General features: G+C 44.0%; 1 protein-coding gene across 13 annotated transcripts in view; it reads left to right on the top strand.

The window, feature by feature from the left end:
* The window catches only part of MRTFA (myocardin related transcription factor A), a 224,305-nt gene that overhangs the window by 175,865 nt on the left and 23,228 nt on the right, over positions 1-25,212 (top strand). For all 13 annotated transcript variants that reach the window (XM_019018441.4, XM_063704794.1, XM_055374720.2 and 10 more), the window contains one exon: positions 23,117-23,172. In XM_019018441.4, coding sequence (XP_018873986.3) covers positions 23,117-23,172 — 56 coding nt within the window. The remainder of the gene's footprint in view (positions 1-23,116; positions 23,173-25,212) is intronic.

Below are 25,212 nucleotides of genomic sequence, written 5' to 3'. Positions count from 1 at the left end.
CTTTGAATTTTGCTGCCTCCAGGAAGGAAAAAAACCCATCTACCTCATCTTCCAAAACACTTGCACATAGTTACCATGTAGGACTGGCTGTCAGTCCTGACATCGTCATATCTGTAGGACACAGTGTGCTTCAGTGGTTCCCTTCCCTTCAGGGTTGTTCTGTTTCTATATGTCATTCAGTGTTGGGGTATGACCTTTCCATAAAGTTGAAGGGATTAAAGAATCCCCTAATTCCTATATACCTCTCTGTACTGCTTGATATGCTCTGTTCATAGCATCTCAACTGTGAGATATAGAAGTTGGTTTCTGATGTGCTATTAAACAGAATCATTTCGCAGTATTCTTTATTCTCATCATGTAAACATAAGTTTCAAATTTAACATCACTTAACTCTACCAAATACAGAGTGCCAGATAGCAGAGGCTTGTATAGTCTAGGCCCTAAATTTTCACTAATGATGTCTCGCACATATCTTGAGGGATAGGACAGATGGCAGAGATAGGGAGCTGGTCTTGAAATCCAAAGATTAAGACCAGGAATGCCACTGTATCCAGGATGAAGACTCACAGAAGAAACTGGTCATATTTGGTACACTTTGTTCTCAAAGCTTTCCCTGCAGCCTTTCTCTTTGATGTTTAAAGGTGTACAAGGTCATAAGGTTAAGGTGAAAATTAAGAAAAACGTTCTGGCATGAGAGCTGTTGCAGAGGATAACCTTTCAAAGGAAAACATGGAAGTTTTTCTGACCTAGACAAATCAGAAAAGGGTCTCCTCCTGTATTCTTTCTGGATGTGAGAGAAGCTTGTCTCTTGTCAGTCTTTTATAATTGAGAATCCTTGAAATAAAACATATAGTACCATGTTTCTAATGCTACAGTTAACCCTCAACTTATTATTTTCCCATGTGCAAGTAGTAGAAAAACCTTGAATAACACGTGAGGAAATAATTATTTTTGTCGTATAGATCTTCGAAGACCTTGCTCTGTCTTCTTGACAGAGCTTGTTTTTTTCATTTTTAATGATGTTCCTGTGCACCCATAGCAGAGTTAAAATTTCTTCTTAAAAGTGCCAGGATTGATTACTACGGTCTCTCTCTGTCTGAAGTTGCATTTCTCTCTCTCTTTTTCTTTCTTTCTCTCTCTTTCTTTCCTTCTTTCTTTTCTTTCTTTCCTTCTTTCTTTCTTTCTCTCTCTCTCTTTCTGTCTGTCTCTCTCTCTCTCTCTCTTTCTTTTTCTTTTCTTTCTTTTCTTTCCTTTCTTTCTTTCTTTTCTTTCTTGACAAAATCTCACTTGCTCTCCCAGGCTGGATTGGAGTGCAGTGGCGCCATCTAAGCTCACTGCAACCTCCGCCTCCTGGGTTCAAGCGATTTTCTTGCCTCAGCCTCCCAAGTAGCTCAGATTACAGGGACCGGCCACCACGCCTAGCTAATTTTTGTATTTATAGTAGAGACATGGTTTCGCCATGTTGGCCAGGCTGGTCTTGAACTCCTGACCTCAGGTGATCTGCCCACCTCAGCCTCCCAAAGTGCTGGGATTACAGGCGTGAGCCACTATGCCTGGTCCTGCAATTCTTAATGATGTTTTTGTTATTTGTAACTTGGGAATCGTTACTTACATTATTCTTCACCAAATATGCAACCTAGGTTTCAACGTTCTTTTTCCTTAGTACATGTGAATCAAATACATTTTGGTAAAGCTCTTTTAAAACTAAATTTTTTAAAAAATGGATTAGGTTGTGACTCACTAATGAGATGTTCAGGATTTAGTAACCAGTAAACAGAATCTAGGACCTTAGGCTAGCCCAGTTTGTGCAGAGATGACAAAAGAAATCAAAGGATACAGAGACTACAACTTATTTTATGATAGGCTGAGCTGATATAGTAACAGTAATGGTGATAATAAAGATATAAAATGAGCCAAAAGAAAACTTTTTAAAATTTGTTTATATATATTTTTGAGACAGGATCTGGTTCTGTTATCCAGGCTGGAGTGCAGTGGCGCAATCTCAGCTCACTGCAACCTCTGCCTCCTGGCTCAAACCATCCTCCCACCTCAGCCTTCTGAGTAGCTGAGACTACAGGTGCGGGACAGCACGTCCAGCTAGTTTTTGTATTAGTAGAAATGCGGTTTTGCCGTGTTGCCCAGGTTGGTCTCAAACTCTGGGCTCAAAGTGATCTGCCTGTCTCGGCCTCCCAAAGTGCTGAGATCACAGGCGTGAGCCACTGCAACTGGCCTAAGTTTAATTTTATTTATTGAACAATCCCCGAACCAGAATAGGTGCAGAGAGGCTCCCCTGAATCTTTTAAAATAGTATTTTTTTTTTTTACAGAAGTTTCAGTTTCACAGCAAAGTTGAACAGAAGATATGGAGATTTTTCGTATACCCCCCTGCTAAAAATAATAAGTAATTTTTTGTTTTTTAGTTTTTATAACCCCTGGAAAGATAAACCAGCTTCCTAAATCTTCAGTGTTTCTCGTAATAAGACCGGAAGGGGTTATGATTTGACATTGTCACTATCAGGCTATCTTTATTCAATACTTGGATGGGCTGAGCCTGGTGGCTCACACCTGTAATCCCAGCACTTTGGGAGGCCGAGGCGGGTGGATCACTTGAGGTCAGGAGTTCGAGGCGAGCCTGGTTACCATGGCGAAACCCAGTCTCTACTAAAAATACACACACAAAAAAATTAACCAGGCGTGGTGGTGCATGCCTGTAGTCCCAGCTACTTGGGAGGCTGAAGCAGGGGGAATTGCTTGAACATGGGAGGTGGAGGTTGCACCACTGCACTCCAGTCTGGGCGACAGAGTGAGACTTCATCTCATAAATAAATACATACATACATACTGGGATGCCATGGGATCTTGTTGTTGTTGTTGTTGTGTCCCCCAACTCCTGCTGTAATCTCCAACATCCTCTGCCACCCCGACACCCTGTCATCCTGCTGACTCCCACTAACTCCACTCCATATGTTTTTTTTTTTTTTTTTTTTTTTGAGACTGCATCTGGCTCTGTCACCCAGGCTGGAGTGCAGTGGCGCGATCTTGGCTCACTGCAAGCTCCGCCTCCCAGGTTCACACCATTCTCCTGCCTCGGCCTCCTGAGTAGCTGGGACTACAGGCACCCGCCACCATGCCTGGCAAATTTTTTTGTATTTTTAGTAGAGACGGGGTTTCACCGTGTTAGCCAGGATGGTCTCGATCTCCTGACCTCGTGATCCGCCCTCCTCGGCCTCCCAAAGTGCTGGGATTACAGGTGTGAGCCACCGCGCCCGGCCGCCATGGGATCTTTTCTCCAAGTTATGAATTCAAAAGAACTAGCTGCTAGACCAGCCCTGTCCAATAGTATGTTAAGTGAAGGTAGAACTATTTCTATAAGACTAACCATTAGCTGCATGTGCTGTTGAACATACTTGAGTTGAAAAACTGAATTTTAATTTTTATTTAATTTTAATTAATTTAGATTTAAATAGGCACATGTGGCTATTCTAATTAAATAGTCACATTTGGCTAGTTGCTACTGTATTAGAAAGTGGAGTTTTAGGCCAGGCACAGTGGCTCACATTTGCAGTCCCAGCACATGGGGAGGCCAAGGCAGGAAGGTCTCTTGAGCCCAGGAGTTTGAAACCAGTTGGGGCAAGATAGACCCCCATCTCTCCAAAAAGTTTTTAAAAATTAGCCAGGCATGATATCACATGCTTGTGGCCTTAGCAACTTAGTAGGCTGAGACAGGAGGATGGCTTGAGCCTTAAACCCAGAAGGTCGAGGTTGTAGTGAGCTGCGTTCATGCCACTGCACTCCAGCCTGGATGACAGAGCAAGACCCTGTCTCAAGATAAATACACAAATATATACATACATGCATACGAACAAAAGAAAGAGAGTCTTAGACCTTGCTCTGTTACTTCGGAGTTAGAAGACTTTGGGCAACTTAGTAACTTTTCTGAACTCCCAGTTTCGTATAGTTGGGATAATAACCCATCTTAAAGGTTACCCACAGAATTAGTTACCCATGGAGTGATAACTTACCCACAGAGTTAGTTTGGAGATCAAATGAGATGATGTATTGTTCATGCTTTTGAAATGTAGGAAGTAATATTCTCATTTAAGAATGGAGGAGCTTGGATCCACCATCTTGATGTTGTGACTATGAAAGCAGCTTTAATACACACACACACACACACACACACACACACACACCTACCTCTAAGTTATGTCAAAACTAGTATTTAGGAATGGAACTGGGCTGGGTGTAGTGGCTCGTGCCTGTAATTTCAGCACTTTGGGAGGCCAAGGTGAGTGGATTGCTTGAGCTCAGGAGTTTGAGACCAGCCTGGACAACATGGCGAAATCTCATCTCTACAAAAAATACAGAAATTAGCCGGATGTGGTAGCAAGTGCCTGTAGTCACAGCTTAGGAGGCTGAGGCAAGAGGATCGCTTAGCCTGGGAGCTGAGCTTGTGCCACTGCACTCTAGCCTGGGCAACAGAGTGAGACCCTGCCTCCCTCACACCCCCACCCAAAAGGAATAGGAACTGTTTTCCAATAAATACAGTTCTTACTTTTACTTTCTTTCCGATCAGTGGATTAAAAGACAATTGCTATAAATTGTTAGAAATCAAAGAACCACTAGTCAGCATGGTACTACTCTGTTAAGATCATTCTCCTTTTGGTCATGTATTAGCAGGACTATCATTTTATGAGCTTGCCCTCTTCCTGGGAGTAGATGTTTCTTTTTAACCTCTTTCTCTTGAAACCAAACAAACAAGTGGCTGTGTTAGAAATGTTTTTAAATTTCTGGGCAACTTACCAAGAGACAGAAATGTTTACCAGTGGGAATGCAGTAGTGATTCCAGGGCAGATGAGGGTCTGGTTTGAGAGTGATCTGTCCTCCATCCCCACTCCTATTTTTTTTTTTAACAATTTTTTTTTTTAACTAAAATTGTAGGTTTCAAGAAAATATCACTTGTTTGCTTTTAAGTGGAGTGTTACACTATCAAAGACATTGAGTCTCAGTGGATACTTCATCAGTGAGTGAGTTTGGGTGGCGACTAAGGCAAGGGCAAATCCTCTCTCTCTGGGCCTTTATCATCTCTCATATGCTCTAGTCCATTTGGGAGTTACTGAAAGCTCTGTGTGATCATCTCTCAACTGCTGCCCCTGTGTGTCAAAGAAGTTTGGCTATGATCCACCCAGTGCCCCTTTCCAATAGGAGCCCAGAAAAGGCTTTCCCCAAACCCTGCAGTTGGCCCTCTGCCCCAGTCCGGTCAGTGCCCTCGGACTCCCACTTCCGTCAGAGCTCAGTTGCAGGATATGGTGGTGTAACCCATTTGGTGATCGTTTCCTTATCTTTTCGTTCTTTAAGAAGCAGAGAACCCTACCTAGTGAGATGATGTGTCCACACTACAGGAATGTGACTGTGTAATTGTAGTTGAATCCCTAGTTTAAGTTGCATTTGGTAAACATCACAGTGAAACGTGTTTTCCAGAAGTGAGGCTGACCTGATCCCTAGAGTTGAAGCTGAGAAAAAATTGTGTTAGGTATGTGGCTTCAGGAATCTTCTCTTTTATCACAGGAGAAGGCACATCAGTTCCAGGCATTTTATGTTGCATTTGTGTCAACGTCCTTGTCTCGCTTCTGCTGTTGTAGAGTGTGTTTCTACCTCAGTGATCAGTGACTAGCATAGAACCTCCTTCTTGGCCAGTTGCCAACAAATCCTTAAATAATACTCTGCAGTGAGTGGTGTGTTCATGTTCTGAGTGTATTCGTGGTTCGGTCCGAAGAAGAATCCAACCATGAGCTGTGTTGAATAGGCCATAAAAAGTAGTCGTCATCATCTTTTTTTTTTTTTTTGAGACAGAGTGTTGCTCTGTTGCCCAGGCAGGAGTGCAGTGGGGCGATCTTGGCTCACTGAATCCTCTGCCTCCTGGGTTCAAGCAATTGCCTCGGCCTCCCAGGTAGCTGGGATTACAGGCGCCTGCCACCCACGCCCGGCTAATTTTTGTATTTTTAGTAGAGACGAGGTTTCACCATGCTCGAACTCCTGACCTCAGGTGATCCGTTCACCTCGACCTCCCCAAAGTGCTGGGATTATAGTCATGAGCCATTGTGCCTGGCCGAAAGTAGTCTTTTTGATATGAGTTCTTGTTACAGTTTGATGTCTAAAAAGTACAGCAGGTGTCAAGTTTCATTAATAATTGGTTATTGAAGAATCTGAGATATCCAAGGCTAACTTCTTATCAAGAGTAAAAGAAGGTTATAACGCCACTTGTAGGTACTACTCATCTATTTTACCTGAACAATACACATCTTAATCACATGCCCAAGGGGAGTCCTGATAGATAACTGATGATGGTGGTGATTTAAAAGTCTTCAGGCCAGGCACGATAGCTTATGCCAGTAATCCCAGCACTTGGGGAGGCCGAGGCAGGTGGATCACGAGGTCAACAGATCAAGACCATCCTGGCCAACGTGGTGAAACCCCTGTCTCTACTAAAAATACAAAAAATTAGCTGGGTGTGATGGCACGCGCCTGTCGTCCCAGCTACTCGGGAGGCTGAGGCAGGAGAATCGCTTGAACCTGGGAGGCAGAGGTGGCAGTGAGCCGAGATCACACCACTGCACTCCAGCCTTGGCTACAGGGCGAGACTCTGTCTCAAAAAAAAAAAAAAAAAAAAAAAAACTTCAGCCAGGTGGGATGTTATTTGCAGGAGGGCACAGGTAATCTGGAACTTGTATTCTAAACAGATCACTTAGACATATTGATTATGGGGACTTCAGAAAGAGGCAGTAGCTTTTTTTAAAAAATTGGTTTGCACTTTGCCAAAAAGTATACTGGAGTGAAAATAGACTGATCCAGGGTCTTAGACTGGGCTGTGGTATGAAAGCTAGATATAAACATGCCTGGCCTATGTCAAAGAGAAGCCTAGAAGGTCAGATTCAAAATATTTGACCACTGGTATGTTAACCTTTTGGAATTCCCTGTGTCGATACTCGTGCTAAATGAGATTGTGTGCTCACCTGTCTCAGTCTTGAGCCTCTTTGACCATCAGTGGGTCAAGAGCAGGAGATGCTGGAGCAGTTTGCACTCTTGGGAAGGAAAAGATTGAGCATCCTGCGTCTCCACTTCTTACATTCATTTTTGGGAGTTGGTCTTCCTGCTGGTTTGGGTAGGGGTGATAGCTGGTGCCAAAACAGGGGTGGTGGCAAGCGTGCATACCAAAACAGGATGTGTATGAAGAACCCTTTATGACTGCTAGTTTGGATCGTTGCTTGCCCCAGAATATGTAGTCCCTTCTCCACACCCCACCACCCAAATTCTTTCATTGATTCACATGAACTTAGTTTTGGTGCTCATTTATCATGGTCAGTCTCTCGAACTGTTGACAACTCTTTGGTTGATGGTCTTTGTTAAAGGATTTTTGTAGGCATTTTTAGTGTGTCAGCTAAAAACAGAAAGACAAAAAATGGAAGTCAAGCCCGGTCCAATTAGCTCTCAGCATTTGACTCCATATACCTGCTGTTTCTTCCAGAATGGTAATAAAGAAAAAAAGCTACATCAGTAACAGCCCTTAAACTTAACATAGCTTCTAGCAGATGACAAAGCACTTTCATTTTAATGCTAATAATTACCCAGTGCAGCAGTTAGTATAATTGCCATTTTGCAGATGGGGCTAGTGAGCCTCAGAGGGGTCATGGGACTTGCTGTAGGTTACACAGGCACTGAAAGATAGGCAGACCCAATCCGGGTTTTCTGGCTACAAACCCTGTGCTAATTCCTGAAAGTCACAGTTTATACTGGTTCTTGTCCACATTGGAATTTTTGTGATGATAGCCTGCTATGCTTTCGCCAAAATTTCAACTTTAAAAAATCTTTGAAAATTGAAGAGGCTGCGTGTGGTGGCTCAAGCCTGTAATCCCAGCACTTTGGGAGATTGAGGTGGGTGGATCACTTGAGGTCAGGTGGTTGAGATCAGCCTGGCCAATGTGATGAAACCCTGTTTCTACTTTAAAAAAAAAAAAAAATTAGCCAGCTGTGGTGGCAGGCGCCTGTAATCCCAGCTACTTGGGAGGCTGAGACAGGAGAATCACTTGAATCTGGGAGATGGAGGCTGCAGTGAGCCTAGATTGCACCACTGCACTCCAGCCTGGGCGACAGAGTTAGACTCCATCTCAAAAATGAATAAATAAATACACTATTAAAAAAAATTGAAAACAGCATCAAAGTAGGATCCATAGTTGGTGAGATCAGGTGGTGGAAGTGTCATTTGTAAGCGCTTCAGTACAAGTGCTTTCAGGTTGCTGTTCATTTGAAGGCCATGGGCATCTTTCTTCTTCTGTCATAATAACCCTTTGGTACATCAGAGGTTCTTTATTTCTTTTGTGCCATACATTCTTCATAGGGAGTCTTCCACATCCTCTCAGAGTTGTCTAAGCAAGCACCTAAAATTCACATAGTTCCAGGGATCTATAGCTGCTCTAAAGTGGGTACAGTGTGCTCTAGGTTAAGAGATTCTGATCTACCCGGATATGGAATCCTAAGAAAAATCCTATCTAATGCTAGTGTCAACCCTTACACACCAGTGACACAGCCAGCCTCTTCTGTCACTCAGTGTGTGAGGGACCCTCTCCATTCCCTGCACTGCCAGTGAACCTCTGTGCTCCTCACCTTTTGGGTGCTAAGACCAAGGACTGCATTTCTGTAGCTGCTTTCCATTGGGTGACTACCATGCCCCTGATAAAAATATCAGGGTGTGGAATCCATCCCATCTGAATTAAGCCCTAGCCAGGGTGTGAGGAAGATGGCAAAAAGCCCAGATTCTCTGACTCCCAGAAAAATATGCATTGCAATGATCCTGAAAGAGTCCAGGAAATTAAAACTCTTTACCCACACAGCCAACAGAATTGACATTTTGAATCAAGCTATTGAGAAAATTCAGCAAGTCCTTTACCAAGTGTAGTTTTAATCAGCACCTGGTGTTAGAGAATAAGCAAATAAAATTCTTACTTTCTCACCTCTTCTTTGCCTTTGTTAGATTAGGGAAGCAATGTTTTTCGAATTTAGTGGCTCTAGCATTACCCAAAGAGCTTACTAAAGATTATTCTTAAGGCCTAGGAATCTGCATTCCAAGAGATTCTTGCACACCACAGACATTTTCATGCAAATGATTCTTGAACTACACTTGGAGAAACCCTGGGCTGTGGACTGCTGGCCTCTTCCCCCTTTTCATTTTTAGTATGGCACAGAATATTTTTATTCTCTTCTTCCCAAGAGTTCTGAAATAGAAGATTGCCCTGTCCCCACGATTCAAGAGTTAATGGCAAATTTCCGTTCTTTTCTTTCTTTTTTTTTTTTTTTCTCGTTTGGAGACCGAGTCTTGTTCTGTCACCCAGGCTGGAGTGTAGTGGCGCAATCTCGGCTTACTGCAAGCTCCGCCTCCTGGGTTCACGCCATTCTCCTGCCTCAGCCTCCAGAGTAGCTGGGACTACAGGCGCCCGCCACCACGCCCGGCTAATTGTTTTTGTATTTTTAGTAGAGACGGGGTTTCACTATGTTAGCCGAGATGGTCTCAATCTCCTGACCTCATGGTCCACCCGCCTCGGCCTCCCAAAGTGCTGGGATTACAGGCGTGAGCCACTGCGCCCGGCTGAGAGTTAATGGCAGATTTCTAAGACAGCTGACGCTTTTGCATATAAGATGACTGGGTACAGAAAAATTCTGAGCGTTCATCTCCAATGCTCGGAAAAGCCTGGCTTGCCTGCCTCTCTCATAGCTTTGTACCATATTGCTGGTCATTTTTGGCAAGTCAGTTAACTGCCTAAAGCTGTATGAGAAACTAATGCTAGGGCCAAAGGATGTGGCAAAAGACTCGGTTAACTTTGGATGGAGTTTGATTATACAGTGACTCTCTTTTCTGCTGTGCTGAAGGGAAAAGAAATAGGAGAATTTGTGCCCCTTTGACATTTTCTGAGGTTAGATCTGAAGCCTTCCCTGCTGTCTCATTGCCAATATTAGAGAAAATGACAAGGCAGCATTTATTTCCAAAGGAATAGCTAGGAAAAGATGGCCAAATGTGAAAGACTAGATTAAAATCACTGTTGTCTGTTATTTGTTTGGTAACCCATCACGCATTTTGTTTCATCTTGGGGTTTTTTATTTAGAGACAGGTCTAGTTCTGTTGCCTAGGCTGGAGTGCAGTGGTGTGATCTTGGCTCACAGCAACCTTTGCCTCCTGGGCTCAAGTGATCCTCCCACCTCAGCCTCCCTAGTAGCTGGGATCACAGGGGTGTGCCACCACACCCAGCTAATTTATTTATTTTTTTGAGACAGAGTCTCGCTCTGTTGCCCAGGCTGGAGTGCAGTGGTGTGATCTTGGCTGGCTGCAACCTCTGCTACCCGGGTTCAAGCGATTCTCCTGCCTCAGCCTCCCGAGCAGCTGGGATTACAGGCGTGCACCATCACACCCAGCTGATTTTTGTATTTTTAGTAGAGATGGGGTTTCACCGTGTTGGCCAGGATGGTCTTGATCTCTTGACCTCGTGATCTGCCCACCTCGTACTCCCAAAGTGTTGGGATTACAGGCGTAAGCCACCACGCCCAGCCCCAGCTAATTTTTTTGTAGAGATGGGGTCTCGCTAGCTTGAACTCCTGGGCTCAAGCAATATGCCCTCCTTGGCCTCCCAAAGTGTTGGAATTACAACCACACCGGGCATATCACACACTTCGTTTTCTATACTCCTTTACCTTCTGCCACCTCTTGATGAAATATATGTAAATAAAAAGATTTAGAATCAAAAGAACCAGAGTCTAGTGTTCATTCTGTAGTTGATTAGGATGTGATCTCAGGAAAGTCATTTCCCAACTGTAAAATGTGGAAAATAGTACAGAGAAGCTGAAGTGAGGTAATTTCTAACACATCGTGGAGGTTATTGGGGAAAACAAGGAGACCATTTTCAGCAAACCTGTTTATTTATGTTACCTCAGAAGCCTTTTTGTCAGTGTCAAGGTTCGCAGGCACCATTCTGCTTTATTTCTTCTCATTATAGTTCACAGTTTTACAGGGTCCTGTGTGGCTTTGTCTCCCTGTGTTTCCACCCACTCTTCTTGTTTCCTGCCACCCTGGCCTCCTTGATGCCATGCAGGCAGGATCCCACTGAGAGCCTTTGCACATGCTGTTCTCTGCTTGGAGGGCTGTCTCCCAGAGGACTGCAGGGCTCACTCCCTTTTTTTACATCTCTCCTCCAATGTCACTTTTTCTTTCTTTTTTCTTTTTTTTCTGAAACAAAGACTCACTTTGTTACTTAGGCTGGAGAGCAGTGGCTCAGTCTTAGCTCATCACAGCCTCAACCTCCTGGCCTCAAACAGTCCTCCTGCCTCGGCTCCCCCAAATAGATCGGACTACAGGTGCGCGCCACCATGCCTAATTTTTGTATTTTTCATAGAGACGGAGTTTCACTATATTGCCCAGGCTGGTCTTGAACTTCTGACCTCAAGTGATCTGCTTGCCTTGGCCTCCCAAAGTGCTAGGATTACAGGCATGAGCTGCCACCCCCAGCCAAATGTCACCTTATCGGAAAGTCTTTCCCTGACCACTCCATATAAAATGACCTCACCCCATCACTGTCACTTATAACTTGCTTTATAGTTCTTCATAGCATATACTGCCTCCTGCTGTGTTACATGTTTGTTTTATGTATATCTTTCTTCAATTGAGTATAAGCTCCACGAAAACATGAATAACCCAACACTAAAACAGGGTCCGACACATGTAGGCTCGCAGGTATTTATTGGAAGAATGAATGAGTAATGAACTGTTAGCATATCTGTAAGTAATGTCTTAGGGGACTCATACCTCTGACTCCACTTTCTCACTTCTTATTCACTCTTTAATCTGTTGCAGTAAGTTTGTGCTTCCGCCAATCCACTGGCATAGCTCTGAGACCACTGGCTATGTCCTAAGCATAAGTGATTCTCTGGAAACTTTATAAGTCTTATTTTGCCTGACTTCCCCACTGTTAGTGTCTCTCTGTCTTTCTGTCTACAGGCTTTTTCTTGAAGCTTACTTGGGGTAATAGCTTTGCCTCCTCCCCTCCTGCCTCTGTGGCCCTCCTCAGATTCCTGTGCTGGGTGGGCTCTCTTCATGCCTGTCCTTGAGTTCTGTGATTCTCCAAGACAGAACACAGTTTCTCCCCCACTTCCCTAAGTTTACTCGCCCTGGATCACCTGTCCGGGAGTGTTAATAGCACAACTATTCACCCAGTCACTCCAATTTGTTCTTTTAAGTGGCCTCTTGAACATTACTAGAGTGATCATAAAAATGCAGTCCTTGCTATTTTGCAATTTTATTGAAAAAATCAATTTTGTAAAAATCAGTTCACACAAGGATCATCAATAGATGCTAAAACTGTTATTAGGCAGTTAGTTGTGGGAAAACAGGATTTTCACGTGGCATCAAAATGATACCCCATAGATTATGTGTTAATTACAAAGACAGATCTGGTGTCACCTTTCAAACTTTTAGCACCATCACTGGTTATACAGCCTGACAACATGTGCCCCTTGATGTTAAGAAGTACATATACCTATGTTTTCTTCTTGCCAAAAATGTTTAACCTAAATCTAATCATGAGGAAGCAAATTTAGAATACAGAACATTGTGCAAGACAAACAGCTTAGATACGTAAGTCAGTGTCATGAAAATGAAAAAGGTAGGGGTACTGTTCTAGATTGTGACCAAATTGACAACAACCAAATGCAGTGCATGATTCTTGATTAAATCTTGGGACCAGGTGTGGTGGGTCATGCCTGTAATCCCAGCACTTTGGGAGGCCAAGGCAGGTGGATCACGAGGTGAGGAGTTCGAGACCAGCCTGACCAACATGGTGAAACCCCGTCTTTACTAAAAATACAGAAAATTAGCCGGGCATGGTGGTGGGTGCCTGTAATCCCAGCTACTCAGGAGGCTGAGGCAGGAGAATGGCTTGATCCCAGGAGGTGGAGGTTGCAGTGAGCCGAGATTGCGCCACCGAGATTGTGCCATTGCACTCCAGCCTGGGCAACAGAGCAAGACTCCGTCTCAAAAAAAAAAAAACAAAAAAACACCTTGGCTTGGGGGAAAAATCTAAACAGCTATAAAAGAACATTTTGGAGGCAATTGAGGAAATTCAGATATGGACTGTAGGTTATATTGAATTAATTTTTTCAGGTGCGATAAAAGTATCTTAGTTATGTAAGAAAATGTCCTTATTCTTAGGAAATGCACACTGAAGAATTTAGGGGTAAAATGTCATAACTGATATCTGCAACTTTCAAGTGATTCCATAAGTGAAGAAAATTATGGTATATGAGAGAAAGAGAATAAATATGGCTAAAAGATAACTGGTCAATCTAGGTCAGAGTTATAAAGCTGTTCATTATTTGTTCTTTCAGTGTTTCTGTAGGTTTGAAAAATGCAAAATTGAGGGAGGGAAGGGAGTTGTGAGAGTGTGTATGTTGGGGGTAATGAAATTAATATATGGCAGTCACCAGGTGTATTCTTGATAATTTTTATTTATTTATTTGAGACAGGCTCTTATTCTGTTGCCCAGGCTGGAGTGTAGTGGTGTGATCACGGCTCACTGCAGCCTGGACCTCCCCAGCTCAGGCGATTCTTCCATCTCAGCCTCCCAAGTAGCTGGGACTACAGGTGATTGCCACCATGCCTGACTAATTTTTAAAGTTTTTTGTAGAGTGGGTGCCGCCACATTGCCCAAGCTGGTGCCAAACTCCTGGCCTCAAGTGATCCACTGGCCTTGGCCTCCCAGGGTGCTGGGGTTACGGGTGTGAGCCACTGCACCAGGCCCTCATTTTTTTTTTTTTTAAACATAAAACATCAAGTCAGAAGCAACTCCCCTGCCCCCCTCCATGCAGTTGTCATTATATCCTTCCCTTGCCACGTATCCCTCCCCTGATGAATGTGGTGGCTACACGTTGATCTCAGGATGCAGTCCTTAATAGCACGTGAAAAATATCGTGCCACTTCCTTTGGGCTCCATGGTTTCTGATGAGAAATATGCTGTCATTCAAATTGTTTTTCTCTGAGTTAAAGATTTTTTCTTTTAGTTTTCCAAAGTTTAATTATGGCTTATGTTACTATAATTTTTTTTCCAGTTTATCTTATTTGGGGTTTAACTTGGCTTGTTGAATCTGTAGACTTACATATCTTGCCAAATTTGGGAAGTTTTCGGCAATTAATGTAAGAACCGTTTCAGCCCCACCGTCTTTTTCCTCTCTTTCATCACTTCTGTGACCCAATGTTAGATTTTTTATTAAAGTCTCACAGGCTCCTGGGGCTCTGTTCTTTTATTTCCCTTCCCCAGTCTCTTTTCTTTCTGTTGTTCAGATTGGGTATTTCTATTCTGTATTCTGGTTCACTGAATCTTTCCTTTGTCTCCTTTATTCTGCTGTAATATGTTTGTAATATGTTAGGAGTCTCTGTATTTTCTTTCCTGTTTTAGCTGACCCTTTGAATCTGGTTCAATAGGGAAGGTGGGGATGGTGCCATCTCGTTATGACCAGGTGGAAATAGAAGTTCAGGTTCCTCATTTGGCAGCCATTGACATTTGAGTTGGTGGTAGGAGAGGGACTTCTCATTCGGGGCGAGAATTCCAGCTCCCAATGTAGTCTATATGCACACCATGGTGGGGGTGCATGCTGTTACCACTGGGCAGTGGCAAAAGTCATGGCTCTCCACCAGCCCTCCTCTGACATCATCCAGCAGGGACTGGGAGAGGTGCCTTATGAATGCCAGATAGGGAGGGGTGTTTGTTACTGGTTGGTGGGAATGAAAGCAGCTTCCTACTTGGCCCTTTCTGACACCATCCCAGCCAAGGGTATTGGGGCATCTCATTACACCCTTGCAAGGATGGAAGTCTAGATTCCTAACTTGGCCTTTAGGGGGAGGTGGGAATGAGACCACCATTTTTTTCTGTGGTATTTGGAGTAGAACAAGTATCTAAAAGTTTTCTGTTGTGCTGGGCTGCCCTTTCCTAATCCTTTGGCTAGAGAGACATATTTTGCTAGGGCTTTTTTTTTGTCTGTACCCATTGGCATTTTTGGGTTGCCAACATTTTCAGCTTTAAGCCTGGATATATGAAGCAGAAACAAAAAGGGAGGGTGTGGGGAACTTACCACCATGTCTCTTTTTTTGGGTCCCATGGTCCCTAGCTAGTTCTCTCCACCTTACAGAATCTACTTTTGCTTGTTTTATATAGAATGTTCAGAGTTTTAACTAGTACTTAGTGACAAAAATACAGAAAAATGTCTACCCCATCTGAAGCAGAAGCCTCTACAGTAGTACATTGTTTTTTTTGTTTGTTTGTTTTTGTTTTTGTTTTTTTGAGACAGTCTTGCTCTGTCGCTCAGGCTAGAGTGCAGTGGCATGATCTTGGCTGACTGCAACCTCTGCCTCCTGCCTCCTGGATTCAAGCAATTCTCCTGCCTCAGCCTCCTGAGGAGCTGGGATTACAGGTGTGCGTAACCACACCCGGCTAATTTTTGTCTGTTTAGTAGAGACGGGGTTTCACCATGTTGGCCAGGTTGGTTTTGAACTCCTGACCTCAAGTGATCCCCCCCGACCTCGGCCTCCCAAAGTGCTGGGATTACAGGTGTGAGCCGCTGTGCCTAGCCCATTAAAGTTCTTAATGGAGTGGACCCAGCTTATTCTTGTAGCCACATTATCCTCACTTGAATTCCTTGGTTCAACCATATCAAACTACGTGTAGTTCTTTGAGCTTGCCTTGTTCTTTTATACCTTCATGTTTGTGTTCTAGTTCTTCCTTAGCCTCAGCTATCTCCCCACTCTTCCTTGTCTGGCTTTGGTGTTCCTATTCAATTCATTTACACACTGTTCCCCCAGGTTAAATTTTGCCTCTTTTGTCCTTTACAGCACCTTAAATTACCACTACTATTTTACTTCCATCTTATATTTGTCTCTTTTCCCCACTAGACCATCATCTTTTTGAGGACTGGGACCCCATCTGTATATTCTTATCCTCAGTGACTGACATAGTGCTTACTTAAGGGCTGCTTATTGGATACATGGATGGATGGGTGGATGGGCGGGCAGATGGAGGGATGGATGGATGGAAATATTTCTAGTTTCTACCTCGTTTGTTAAATGGGTTTATTCCCATACACACATGTAGCCCTCATTGATGTTCTGTGTATATGCTCCCTGCTTCCACACTGGAAAAAGAAACCCAGCAGGCTTGCCTGAAAGAAGGGCTGCTTGGACTGTGGCACTCCAGTGACCTCTATTAAGTGTATTATGTTCATAGCCTTTGAGTTCCTCTGGTTACAGAATTGTTGATGAGCTTCTGGCATATTATCAGAGATAGGAACCATCATTTTTATTACGATAACACCTAATAAAGCAACATTCAGACCTAGACACTTAATACATATTCCTTCATGATAGTGATGAGGAAATGAGGTTTCGTAATGAATTGTTGTCATTCCTTGCTCAGAGGCATTTCTAGAACTGCTTGTGAATCCTAGAAGACTCATTTACCTACTTGTTTAAGTAAATCTGGAGCTGGCAAGGGAAAAGTGTTGGCTTGATGTCCTAAATTACCAAGGTAGGTTGGTTTTTAAGAGTCTTCATACTTACTCTTTAGTGCCAGATTAAATCAAGACCATTCTGGCCCTGGGGCCCCTGCGCTGTCATCACACATCTGTGTTGACACACTGAGCACAGCACTGAGCTCCTCCTTTGCTATATATTGGATGCCTGTGTGTGTGTGTGTGTGTGTATGTGTGTGTGTGTGTGTGTGTATATATATATGTATATATATATGTGTGTGTGTGTGTATATATATATATATATATATATATATATATATATATATATGTATATATTTTTTCCCCCCGAGTCAGAGTCTTGTTGTGTCACCCAGGTTGGAGTACAGTGTCATGGTCTCGGCTCGCTGCAACCTTCGCCTCCCAGGTTTAAGCAGTTCTCCTGCCTCAGCCTCCAGAGTAGCTGGGATTATAGGCGTGCACCACCACACCCAGCTAATTTTTGTATTTTTAGTAGTGGGGGATGGTTTCACCATGTTGGCCAGGCTGGTCTTGAACTCCTGACCTCAGGTGATCCACCTGCCTCGGCCTCCCAAAGTGCTGGGATTACAGGCGTGAGCCACTGCGCCTGGCCTGGATGCCAGTATGTATTTAAAAATAAAGTGGAAACAGTTTTTCACCTTTTATGTCTTTAATTGACAAATGACCTCATTTAATTTAGGCAGCAAACAAGTTAGGAGAGAAAGAAAATGGGTGCTGGAAAGAGGGAACAAAATATTAATTGGTAGTTGTAGCCAGCCAGGGGTGGGGTCCACATCTAGAACTGAAACTGTGATTAAGAACGGCACACCTCTTGGCCACTTCTGTTCATTTGTTTTCTCTGGGGAGCTTGCTTATTTTTCCTTTCAGGATTTTCTGCACACTTCCTTTGTTCACACAAAGCCACACAAGAGCTCCAATGGAACCAGCTCCTGGGGCAGCAGGAAAGGATCGAGAACTGCCCTCTGATATTGAATATATATATTCTTATAAACACACATGGCTCTTGTCTTTGCATTGGTCTTTGGGGGCTTCTCTTTCTAGAGACTGCTTTCTTGGAGTGTCTGGGAAAATGCAGTTTTGAGTAATACGCTGGCTTCTCCTAGCAAAGCTATTAAGGTAGCAGGGAGAGGGGAGATGGAGTCTAAGATGAATGCAGCCCTCGTAGTTGGACACACATTTATGGGGTAACTTTTAAGTCCTTTTTTTCTTCAATTGGCAGAGGCCTAAACTTGGAAACCTATTTTCTGCTTCCTCGTGTCTTACCTCCTTGGCATGGAACTTGAGGTGATCTGACTCCCCATTGTCATTTGCTCCTACAGTCAGGAAAGCTCAGGGCTTACCTGTATCACTCTTACATCCCTTCACTAGGCTACCCTCCACATGGTGGCTTTTAACAAAGCTGGCGGGACACACACAGGAGTTGCCCTCTCCACCTCAAACCCCAGTGCACCAAGAGCATTTGCTGTGGCTTCTCCAGCCTCTCCCCAGATGAACTGAGAAACACCCAACAGGAAGTCCTGACACAAACCTGAAGGAAGAGGGGCCAGTGCTCTCTCCTCCTTTCACCTGGCAGAAGTAGCCATTGAAGTTGCTGAATCTGCTATCAGAGAGAAGAATTAAAAATGAGGAAAGAGGAGCACAGACTAAGCTGGCCTACTCAGGGACTGAGAGAAACTGACACATTTGTCAGAAGGTTTAGACAAGGGAAGAAAGGGAAGGCAGAACTAGACCTGGGCTGGGGTCCACCACTCGATGAATGAATGATCTGGCAGGTTACTGCATCTCAGCCAGTGTCAGTTTCATCACACATGAAATAACAGTCCCTGCCTCATGGGCTATGAAGAGGATCCAGTGAGATTATAATGTTATTATTACTATAAAATGAAACAGTCTTTTGGGATTGGTCATTATTATCTTGAATTCTTTTTTTTTTTTTTTTTTTTTTTTGAGACGGAGTCTCACTCTGTCACCCAGGCTGGAGTGCAGTGGTGCAATCTTGGTTCACTGCAACCTCCGCCTCCCAGTTTCAAGCGATTGTTGTGCCTCAGCCTCCCGAGTAGCTGGCATTACAGGTGCCCGCCACCACACCCAGCTAATTTTCGTATTTTTAGTAGAGACAGGGTTTCGTCATGTTGGCCAGGTTGGTCTTGAACTTCTGCCCTCAGGTGATCTGCCAGCCTGAGCCTCCCAGAGTGCTGGGATTACAGGCATGATCCACTGCACCTGGCCCTATCTTGAATTCTTTTCTTGGTCTTCGTTTCTGGTTCTTCTGACCAGCTATTGTGTCTCAGCTTCTCCAACTTGTCTTCTAGTATCAGTGCCAAAGGCTGTTACGTGGTGAGCTCCAGGTTTTGAACGATGATTCTCAATGCTTGAGAGCCCTGGGGCCCCTCAGACGGGTCCCTGAACCCCTCTTCTGAGCCTTCTTTGCCTTGGTATTTACCTAGTGCTGTGGCCAAGTTGACTCTTGTATGTTGCCTGGACTCAGATATGCATGTAAACAGTGTGTGTCATTGAGCATTGAAGCTACCTTGTCCCCCTACCCAACAGTTTCTTTTCTTGTGTCTCTTTTTTTTTTTTTTTTTTGAGAGAGAGTCTTGCTCTGTCACCCAGGTTGGAGTGCCATGGAGCAATTTTGGCTCACTGCAACTTCTGCCTCTTGGGTTCAAGTAATTCTCCTGCCTCAGCCTCCCAAGTAGCTGGGATTACAGGTGCCTGCCACCATGCCTGACTAATTTTTCTGTATTTTTAGTAGAGACATGGTTTTGCCATTTTGGCCAGGCCGGTCTTGAACTCCTGACCTCAGGTGATACACCTGCCTCAGCCTCCCGAAGTGCTGGGATTACAGGCTTGAGCCACCATGCCCAGCCTCTCTTCTCTAACTTTTGAAGAAGTTAAGAAATCAACACAGAGGAGTGGAAAGAACTCTAGGTTGAGGGTGATACAGAATTAGGTTATATCTTCCAATTCAGGACACTTAAAAAAATTAGGTTATAATCTTATCCCTGCTATTTGCTTGCCTTTCCTTTTTGGCCCTGTCCTTATCTATAAAATGGGATATTACCTACCATGTAGAATGATTAGGAATATTAAATTAGCTAACAGGTTTAAAATATCTAGAACAGTGCTTTCCATACAAGCATCCAACAGATATTAATCCCTTTCTTGCCATTACATGAAAATGTCCTTAATAGGACCAAATAGGAATTCATATAGAGTAATCCTTCCTTATTCCTGAGGAACACGTGCCAAGACCCCCTAGTGGATATCTGAAACTGCAGATGGTACCAAATCCTATACATACTGTGTTTTTTTTTCTATACATGTGACCTATGACAAAATTCGGTGTGTAAATCTGACATAGTAAGAAATTAGAGCAATTTTAACAATACACTGTAATAAAAGTTATGTGAATATGGGCCCACTCAAAATACTGTAACATTTTTGGACCTTGGTTGGCCTAGAATAACTGAAACCATGGAAAGCGAAACTGCAGATGAGGGGGACTATGTATGCTGTAGCCATTTCACCTATCACCTGTCCTCCACTAGTGGTGCACCACCCTTTGTACATGAAGATGATGTCCTCAAGATGTTCTGGTGAATTGTTCTTCTAGAAGTTGGGTTTGTGCCTTACCCTTTGGGGATAGCCAGTGTGGGTTGTTGAGGCAGCAAGTCAGCCAGGGTTTTAGACAGAGAATCTCTGGCTGTGGTACAGAAACTAGCTGGCCTGTGAGTGAATCAAGCCAGTGATTCAACCAAATTACAGCATTTGGTGACAGCAACACCTGAATATATCGACACATATACCATTTGGTTCAGGGCACTCTCACTGGTGTTTCTTCCTTACAAGGGTTCTGAGAGGTGGGCAGATTCTCACTCTGGAAGAAAATTAGACCCAGAAAGCAGTCAAAACCCATGTCACCCAGCAGTAATTGGTAGCACTCAGTACTAGAACACAGATCCCTTGACTGTCTATCCAGAACTTCTGTGAGGTTTCGAACCCAGTTGAGAACCAGAATTCTGGCTGTTTAGATGAAAGTTTAGAGCTCTGCTGCAGAATCCTCCTGTCCTCCTGTCACTAGTCACCTTGTGTCCGTTTCTTACAGAATACTCACTAATTCATCGAGTGAATAATTATTGAGGGTATACTGCGTGCCTGGTATTCTAGGCACTTGGGGAATGCTGTGCGTGACTAAAAAAATAGACAAAACCCTTGCTGTGCTCTGATGGGGGCATGTTGTAAATGTAAACGTGGGAGGCTGAGAGTAAACAAGAAAAATATGTAGTATTCCGCTTTTTTTTTTTTTTTTTTTTTTTTTTTTTGAGACGGAGTCTTGCTCTGTCTCCCAGGCTGGAGTGCAGTGGCACAATCTTGGCTCACTGCAACCTCCGCCTCCTGAGTTCAAGTGATTCTCCTGCCTCAGTCTCCTGAGTAGCTGGGATTACAGGCACCCTCTACCATGCCTGTACAAAAATGTTTGTATTTTTAGTAGAGACGGGGTTTCACCATGTTGGCCAGGCTCGTCTCAAACTCCTTACCTCATGATCTGCCCACCTCGGCCTCCCAAAGTGCTGGGATTGCAGGCGTGAGCCACCATGCCCAGCCAGATACGTAGTATTTATATAAAGACTGTCAAGACAGTGATGAGTGCTGTGGAGAAAAATGAGGCAGAAAAGGAAGCTGGGGTGGGGTGGACAGTGTCTGTTTTCTCTTGATTCTTTGTACTCATGCATGTGCTAAGCTTTCCAAGAGCCAAGGTTACGTGTGATGCATCACACCCGGGTTCCTGCAGAGCAGGACGTTTGGAGTTGAGCTAGCTTTACACAGTAGAAGCAGGTGCAGGGGGTGTCTATTTACCCACTGAAATACCCACGACCTGCCCATGTAAGAAGTGGAGAATCCTGGATAGTGCCCAGGTAGGTTGGGGAGGTAACCTGTACTGGTTTTTCTTTGATATTATTTGTTAAATCTAGAGCTCCCCCTTCTGTTAGAAGATGGGATCTCAGTAGTACTTTTAAGACTGTAGTTTCTTTTTTATCTTAAGATTCACAAAACATTTTTAAAAATAAATACCACTGGGACAATTGAAGCTTTCTTCTGGGACTGCTGTTGCTGAGGCCCAGGCCCCCGCTGGGGCTGGAGAGGAAGGAGGAAGAAGCACAGCGGCCCAGGCAGGATAGGGTCCTATCTATGCTCTCTTGCTACTTTTAGCAGCTCCTTAACCCTGCACTCCTACCGCAGCCAGCAGCCTAGCAAAAGTTATCTCTGCTCGCAGTTTCACAGCTCTTTGGAAATTCTAGGGCAGGAGAAGTGAAACTGACCACAGTCTTATAAATTTCTCTCTTATTGCCTCTGTTCCCTACTTGAAGTGAGTCAGGCCTTTCCCTCTCATCCTCAGAGTGTCTTAAGTTGCTATTTGTCCTTACAGCCAAGTTTTTGACAAAAGGAGTCAGACCCTCCATTCATGGTGCAGCTTTTCTGGAGGCTCTTGGTTTGGTCTTGCCACCTGAGTGTTGTTTGCAGAAGTCGAGACTTGTGGTCTTTGTGTGGTATCCCCAGAATAGAGCTGAGCCCTTCGTGTCAGCTGTCGGTTGTGTGTGTTCCTTCACATACAATTGCCATGGGGTTCTTTTAGTCCTTAGAGATGAAATTCAAGTTAATTTTAGCAGCACTATAAATAACAGGTGCAGTGAAGAAGGAAATAGCGCCGAGTGGACATATATCTTTTTGGTTTTAACTGTCCCATTGAAACAGTTTGGCCACTTTATGATTCCTTGTGAGGTTGAGGAAGTAAGGTTAATCTGGCATGCATCTGTGCCCCTTCCTGTGTGCAGGTGTCCTGAGAATAATGTGAGGCCTAGCAGGTGTTCTTGGAGTCCTAGCTGAAGGGGGATTTGCGGCTGACGGTCCAGTCATGGGCCAGGGTGTTTGTTAAAGTTACATTCCATGGGTGCACTTTATACAGCCCAAGCTTAGGCAGTGACAGTTCCCATTAGGAGTCATATTTTGGTTTCTACCAAAGCTGTTTGAATGGGGTAGCTAAACCATAAAGATACATGCTTACTCAGGTGTCATTGCCTTCACTTCAACTGATATTTATAGTACTACTAACAGTAACGTGATTTTTTTTTTTTTTTTTTTGGGACGGTGTCTCGCTCTGTTGCCCAGGCTAGAGTGCAGTGGTGCAATCTCGGCTTACTGCAAGCTCTGCCTCCCAGGTTCACGCCATTCTCCTGCCTCAGCCTCCCTTGTAGCTGGGACTTCAGGCGCCCACCACCACCACGCCTGGCTAATTTTTTGTATTTTTAGTAGAGACAGGGTTTCACCATGTTAGCCAGGATGGTCTCGATCTCCTGACCTCGTGATCTGCCTGCCTCAGCCTCCCAAAGTGTTGGGATTACAGGCGTGAGCCACCACGCCCAGCCAGTAACATGAATTTAAGATGCCTTCTCCACTGAATATCGTAGCACTAGACATGATGCTTCGCTTGAAGGTAATCTTTACGGTTCTTCTCTCAACAGCTTTGAAAAGTCCAGCCGCATTTCATGAGCAGAGAAGGAGCTTGGAGCGGGCCAGGGTAAGGTACCTTTTTTCCCCCTCAGAACTCCCAAAGAGCATTTTCAGAGCTCATTGCATTGCTGGTTATATTTCCATTTAGAGCTTTCCATAGAACTCTGAGGCCAGAGCCTGCTAGACTCTAGGGCCAGCCCTGGCCTCGTGGTTTTAAATGGAAAGCTCTGCTTCTCCTACTTCATCCCTTCTCTCATTTACCTCCCATGGTGATTATATGGAACATGACTGGAATGAGGTTTCTCTTTTTGTACATTTAAGGATATGGAATGATCACCCAATCCTCCTTCCCTGAATTTTGGAGTGCTTTGGAGACCACTGGTATTTCCCCATCTTTAATTCCACTTAACCTTTTGTAGATGTTGGGACACAAACATTAGCCAATGGAAAAGCTTCCCAAGTCCGGGGTTACACTGCCCACACCTCACAGGATGGGCATTCCAAGGGGCAGGAAACCTTCTTGGTCTCCATCTGCCCAGAGTAGGTGGTATCCACTTGACTCTTGTGGAAAGCAGAAACTGGCCCACACTCCAAGCCCAAGTTTTCTGCCGCAGCACCTTACTTGCGTCCCCATCCCAACTCTGTTTCAGTTCCCCAGGGGCCCCTGAGGAATATTCTGCTGCCCAGTGTGGGTAGAGATGGGGAAGTCACCAGAACTTGCTTCCCCCTCACACTCCCTTTACTTTTTCCTTTCACATAAAATCATGGGAAGATAATCCCCCTAGACAGATCATAGGCTGCATCTCCTTAAGACCCACGGCTATTTTATTTTACTTTATTTTTTGAGACGGAGTCTCACTCTGTCACCCAGGCTGGAGTGCAGTGGCGTGATCTCAGTTCACCGCAGCCTCCGCCTACCAGATTCAAGCGATTCTCCTGCCTCAGCCTCCCAAGTAACTGGAACTACAGGCTCCCGCCACCACGCCTGGGTAATTTTTGTATTTTTAGTAGAGATGGAGTTTCACCATGTTGGCCAGCCTGGTCTCAAACTCTTGGCCTCAAGTGATCTGCCTGCCTTGCCCTCCCAAAGTCCTGGGATTACAGGCATGAGCCACAACACCCAGCCTCACAGCTATTTTAGAGTCTCAGAAATATTTACCTCCAAGACTTTTTTTTTTTTTAAACTTTCTTTCATTCCCCCCTCCCCAGAAAATCATGATTAATTCTTAGAGTAAGTGGAAAGAATGAGGTCATGGGTCCTGGGAACCAAAGGAGTAACAAGCAGCAGTGGTTTAGTTTGCTGAGAGCACTGGAGAGTACAGTGTTGGGGGAAAGGATGGCATTGCCTGTGCGCCTATTCGGTCAGAAGACTGGGCACCATTTACTTGACTGCTTCTCAAATAGGCAGGGACCAGTAGAGCTGATTAGAAGATCGTCTGTTTCATTGAGCACCTTTATGTAAGAGGTTGTATCTGTTTCTTTTTTATCCTCACATCAACTCTTATGAATTAGGTGGTATTATCCTCATTTTATAGATGCAGCTAAGAGAAGTTAACTCACTTGTCCAGCCAATAAGTGGCAAAGCTGGGAGTCAAACCTTTGTCTGTGGATTCTAGATTTTTTTTGAGCAAAATGATTTTATTTCCTAACACATGGTAACCATAACGTTCAATTTGCTTACCATGCACATCTGTTCACAAATGACTTCCACATTACAATAACTACTTCCATATTTACGCATGTACTAAAAATTATCTTAGTTGAGATATGAAACATGAATATATTGGATTGGTTATAGCAGAATTTGCTTTACTTAATTCTGAAAGCTTAAAGCTTTGAAAAGCTGCTACTTTTGCATCTCATACTTCCAGATGAATAAGACACAGCAATATCAGCTCGTATTCAAGAGAAGTTTCATTTCTTTTTCTGGTGTTGGAACCAGCTGCCCACATCTGTGCGTGCTACATAAGGCAGCTATACATGGTGGTGGGAAAGCATCCACAATGGCTTCAGCTATGTCAGGATCACACTTGAGGGGCTCTGAGATGCTGTTGTATTTACACAACTGATTGCTTTGTTTTTCTTTTTTTGTAATTTTAGAGGTGGG

The sequence above is a fragment of the Gorilla gorilla genome, chromosome 23 (genome assembly GCF_029281585.2).
Source record: "Gorilla gorilla gorilla isolate KB3781 chromosome 23, NHGRI_mGorGor1-v2.1_pri, whole genome shotgun sequence".
Lineage (NCBI taxonomy): Eukaryota > Metazoa > Chordata > Mammalia > Primates > Hominidae > Gorilla > Gorilla gorilla.
Note: the sequence above shows the minus strand (reverse complement) of the source record. Positions and strands in the feature narration are given on the sequence as shown.